Genomic DNA, 4,658 nt, shown 5'->3' on the forward strand with positions numbered 1-4,658 from the left:
GCATAGAGTTATAGTATACAATAACTGAAAATTATTTAAATTACAAAATAGAAAATTTTCGTAGGAGTTATTGACAGACATTACGATGCATTTAGAAGCGAATCCCATGAAATATTTAGCAATTATCTTACGTTTTTGCTCATACGGTTACAAAAAGAATCAACTTTTGACTTTTTAACAAAGAATTTTCTGAAAACTTATTTATAGTTTCAAATATAAGGTCCTCAAGTCTACAGTAAATAAATGTTCACAATTTAGCTAAACATTACAAGAAATGTAATGTGTAGCTAAGTAATAATGAATGTAAACAGCTTACAGTTTTGCCAAATACCTTCTTGTGAGTAAACTTCTCATTTATTCACCTAGTATGTCAGCTTATTTCTCTTCCGTGGATTTTTCCTCAAAAAATAATCTATGTGAAAATAAAACAAATTGATAAGTCAAATTCTAAGAATTGAAATTTAAATGCTTTAAATCATACCTTTATTTTATTCGAAAGGTTGAAAGTGTACGTCCGAGAGAGTCCGATTCTTAAACCATTTAAAATTACCTGTGCAACTAAATCTTGGAAGTAAAAATTTATACGCAAACACTCATATTTTCGTAATATTTATTTGTAAACATTGTAGCAATCTGTAGATTTTTCATTGTTTAAATATTTTTGAAAATTTTAATTTTACATCCAAACAAATTTACTGTTTTATAAAAACAACTTACAAGAATTTCTTTTCTTCCAGTTGAAATAAACAAAATATTGCTTAAAATTGGTAACAGATGTGGTATAAATTACTCTTCTGCAAAATAAAAATAATATAAATTATATACAACTTTTAATAATGTTCCTAATTAACTTGATATGCATATATTTCTTGCTCGTGCATGGATCTCTATTGATTTGCAGCAATTTGAAACGCTCGGCGTTAAATACTAATTAACAAAAGTTGCATCGAAACATATAAATTATTCTCGTGGCAAAAGGGATCGACTCTTTCGAGAGGCAATTATAAATAAATCGATAATTCATCATCTGAATTTCGGTTGTCTTCGTTTTTAGCGTCACAAAAAATATCTATACTCTTCCCACAAATGTTCAAAAATGTAGACTATCTTAGGAAATATACAATATAGGAAAAATATATAAATTGAAATATGACTAAATGTCACAAATACGGAGAAACGAGAACACTAGTCATTACGATACGATTCTGTCAATATTTACAAAATATACCAACAATATTACATAAACATATTAAACATTTTTGATCTACAGTTACTAGTAAAAAGGGGATCGGTTACATTGATTACTGTAAAACATCTTTAAAGGAATCTACGTTTTCTCTGGTTTTCGTCTCGTTTCGCTTTCAAAAAATTTATTGCTCAACGTGGAAGTGTAAAGATAAATTAAAACATTTATCCAGAAATGTACAAATTTTTATAAAAGAAAAGTTTGTTTCTTATAAACTGAAGACTGCATGGTAGACGCAAAGCGTTTTCTGGTTCATTCTCGTGATGGAAAAATTCTTTACGAAATTTCCATATATAATATTTTTTTTTTCCTAGTTGTGACAAAGACAAGGAAGTGATAAATATATGCAGGGACTGCATATCACAGTAATTGTTCCTCGGTAGGAGTCTTTCCATTTAGTCTTTAAGAGCGATTGATGGCACAACAGAATTAGATAAAATTATGATGTAAAACCATCAATATAAATTGATTTTTTTGGTTATCGGTTTACGGCACATGTGGCAAATCTTAAGCGTTTGAGCACAACTGATGCATGCTCCGTGGCCGCAGAGGAAGGCGATGTTTCGCCTTCTTTCCATGCAGATCGAACACGAGTGAGCTTCTTCGATTTCTTGTATTTTATTTTCTAGATAGCGTAATCTCTCTGCACTTGCCTGTCTTACTTTCGAAGATATCACTCTACCACCTAGAAATAAAAATTAAAATGTACAAACTATTTTACACATCAATTAAAATGTATATACACAAATATTTGAAAAGAATTCTTTATACTGTATTTAATTATTGATTTAATTGAAGCAGTGTTTTCCATCCACCAGTCCACAGAAAAATATTTGATTGCACCAACACTGGCACAGTTGATTACAGGTGATGCTTAAATAGTAATCTAGAATTATTGAATATACTTTGTCACATTTGGTAACTCCAGATAAGCATAATTCATAGTCTCATATAATTACTAATCCATAATTTTACTGGTTTGCGACAAGTAAAAAGCCGAGAAACACTGCTATATTAGATCAGACTCAAGATGTAGCAATTAAAAAACAATTGTTCTATCTCATTTGTATGTCATTAACTTATGTATCAATTTTTAAAAAAAGTTGCTGTCTGACTTGTGTTTAATGTTGCCACTTTCTGAAGAATGATATAAAAATGCCATGATTAAGATCTGCAATATAATAATTTTTTTTAATTAGTCGAAATATTGATTATTCACTATCAACAGTATGTAAAATTTTTATTTAAATCTTGTAATTTTGTCCAGAAAATTAACAGCAAAACATGTATTTTGTTCCTTGTTAATTAATATTACAATAATTAAAAAAAAAAAATACTTTTTACAGTGACAGCATTTTTAATCCATCTGATTATTATTATTGGGATATCTACTTTGTGAATTTTATTGATTTAGTTTTGAAATGTTAAAGTAACAAAAAACTTAAAAAAACAATACTTTTTACTTTCAATTCTTAAACATTATTATGATCTCTTTAAATAGATGAAGTGTTAAAAATGAATTAAATGCAATATTTGCAGATTTTACAAATCATGAAATTAAATTAAAATGCTTTATTGCTAACCTGGGCCTATTTTCTTGTGTATCGACTCCTGACAAGCGATACACTTTTTCATTCGAACACAACAATCTTCACAAGTGACGGTATGACCGCACGGATCAAATGTAATGCTTGCTATCATTTCACAACATATTAAACAGTCACTTTCTGTCTGATTAGATTCTGCTGCGGAAGATCCAGGATCGCCATTTTCCCGAGCGATGGAATGGGCTTGAGCACTAAACGTAAAAAAATATTCACTTATTAATTTATTTAGCCGACAAAACATTAATACTGATTTAAAATGCAAACCTATTTAAAGATGAGTAATATAATAGTAATTCTTTTAATTTGTGATTATCGGAAAGAAGCTCTAGAGGCGTTTTTCCTTTGTGATTTTTGTGGACATGTTTGCCACCTTCTTGAGCAATAAAACATGCAATAGCAAATCCGTTACATTTTTCTAGTCCCTGGCCATTTAAATGTTCGACAATCTGAAATTACACATTTATAAATATGGCGGTTAACATCATTATCGGAATTATTTTCTCAACACATTACCCCACTAATCGTTTGTGCTTCTTTAATATCTACTTCTGACTTCTGTTTCATTAATGCTAAATGCATTCCTGTATCTCCGTCTTCATCTTCTGCATTAATATTTGCTCCGAATCGTACTAGCAATTCAATAAGAGAACAATGCCCTTGACTTACTGCTAGTAATAATGGTGTCTGTTTTCTGTTATTCCTAATATCTACTTCGCTTTGTCCCTGTATTAAATAATAATGTATTATAATAATGATATAGCATCTTAATTACCCGGATGATCAAATAAAAATAGAACTCGTGTGAAGTGATACGAGAAATCTAGTAATGCTGCAAGTCAGACTTGGCGAAGCTGCAAACTGGCATTACCAAACTCTTCATGCTGCTGTACTCGAGTTCTAAATTTTGTTTGATCATTCCGTATAATTAGTGTTTAAATAACATTTTCAATACCTGGGTTAATAATGTCTCGGCTACTTGATAGTGACCATTGAGAGCTGCTAAATGAAGTGCAGCAAAACCATCATCTTTCTTTACATCTACAATTTGCCTCGTCTTTGCTAGTAACCTTTCTGTAGCGCTGTTTAAAAAATTTTTTTAAAATTAATTAACAGTGCAATCAAATACCTACAAATATAGAAATTTCAAACACAATCACATGAAAACTTACAAATTGTTTCCCTTTAAAGCTGCATGGTGAAGAACATTAAAGCCTCGCTTGTTTTTTAAAGAGAAATCAATCTCTGGTACATTTATTAGTAAATCTATTATTTCCACATTCTCTTTTCCTATAGCATCGTGAAGTGCCGAATCGCCGTAAGAATCCTGTAAATTATTTTATGACTACAAGTTAACATTCTTTTTTTGACAAAATTATTCTTGAAAATATTATATTGGTTTGGAATCTCATTTAAAGGATTAATATCAGACATGAACATCTATGTTCTTTCTGTGTATGAAAGAACATATTATAAATTTAAAATAATTAACCTTGTGAATTTTGTTATTAATTATTTTGCTTTATGTTAACAAATGTAATTTGGAAGTCATAAATGAAGAAAAAATGAATTCCATGCAGGATTTTAAGGATGAGACAAGGAAATTTAATCGTTATTTATAACATAAAACCATTAATATACTCCTGAAAACAGTTTTCCAATTGGTCATATTAAATAATAAATTCTGCTTTATTGGAATGGATACAATGATCAAATATATCCCAAAAAACCTAAATACAGGGTCTTCCAAGATAAATGCTACCATTTTATATTATTGTAATTATGTTAATTATTATCTGAGAACATTA

General features: G+C 29.4%; 1 protein-coding gene across 1 annotated transcript in view; it reads right to left on the reverse strand.

Moving 5' to 3' along the window:
* Nucleotides 1–717: 717 nt before the first annotated feature.
* LOC111617358 (E3 ubiquitin-protein ligase MIB2-like) overlaps nt 718–4,658 on the reverse strand; it is a 31,649-nt gene continuing 27,708 nt past the window's right edge. Inside the window, exons 8-13 of the mRNA XM_023358660.1 lie at nt 4,023–4,177; nt 3,806–3,932; nt 3,367–3,576; nt 3,118–3,299; nt 2,830–3,044; nt 718–1,931 (exon numbers count right to left, since the gene is read on the reverse strand). Of these exons, the coding sequence (XP_023214428.1) occupies nt 1,702–1,931; nt 2,830–3,044; nt 3,118–3,299; nt 3,367–3,576; nt 3,806–3,932; nt 4,023–4,177 (1,119 nt within the window). The 3' untranslated portion in view covers nt 718–1,701. The remainder of the gene's footprint in view (nt 1,932–2,829; nt 3,045–3,117; nt 3,300–3,366; nt 3,577–3,805; nt 3,933–4,022; nt 4,178–4,658) is intronic.

Source organism: Centruroides sculpturatus, unplaced genomic scaffold (assembly GCF_000671375.1).
Source record: "Centruroides sculpturatus isolate CEXI.00-Female unplaced genomic scaffold, Cexi_2.0 scaffold2477, whole genome shotgun sequence".
Lineage (NCBI taxonomy): Eukaryota > Metazoa > Arthropoda > Arachnida > Scorpiones > Buthidae > Centruroides > Centruroides sculpturatus.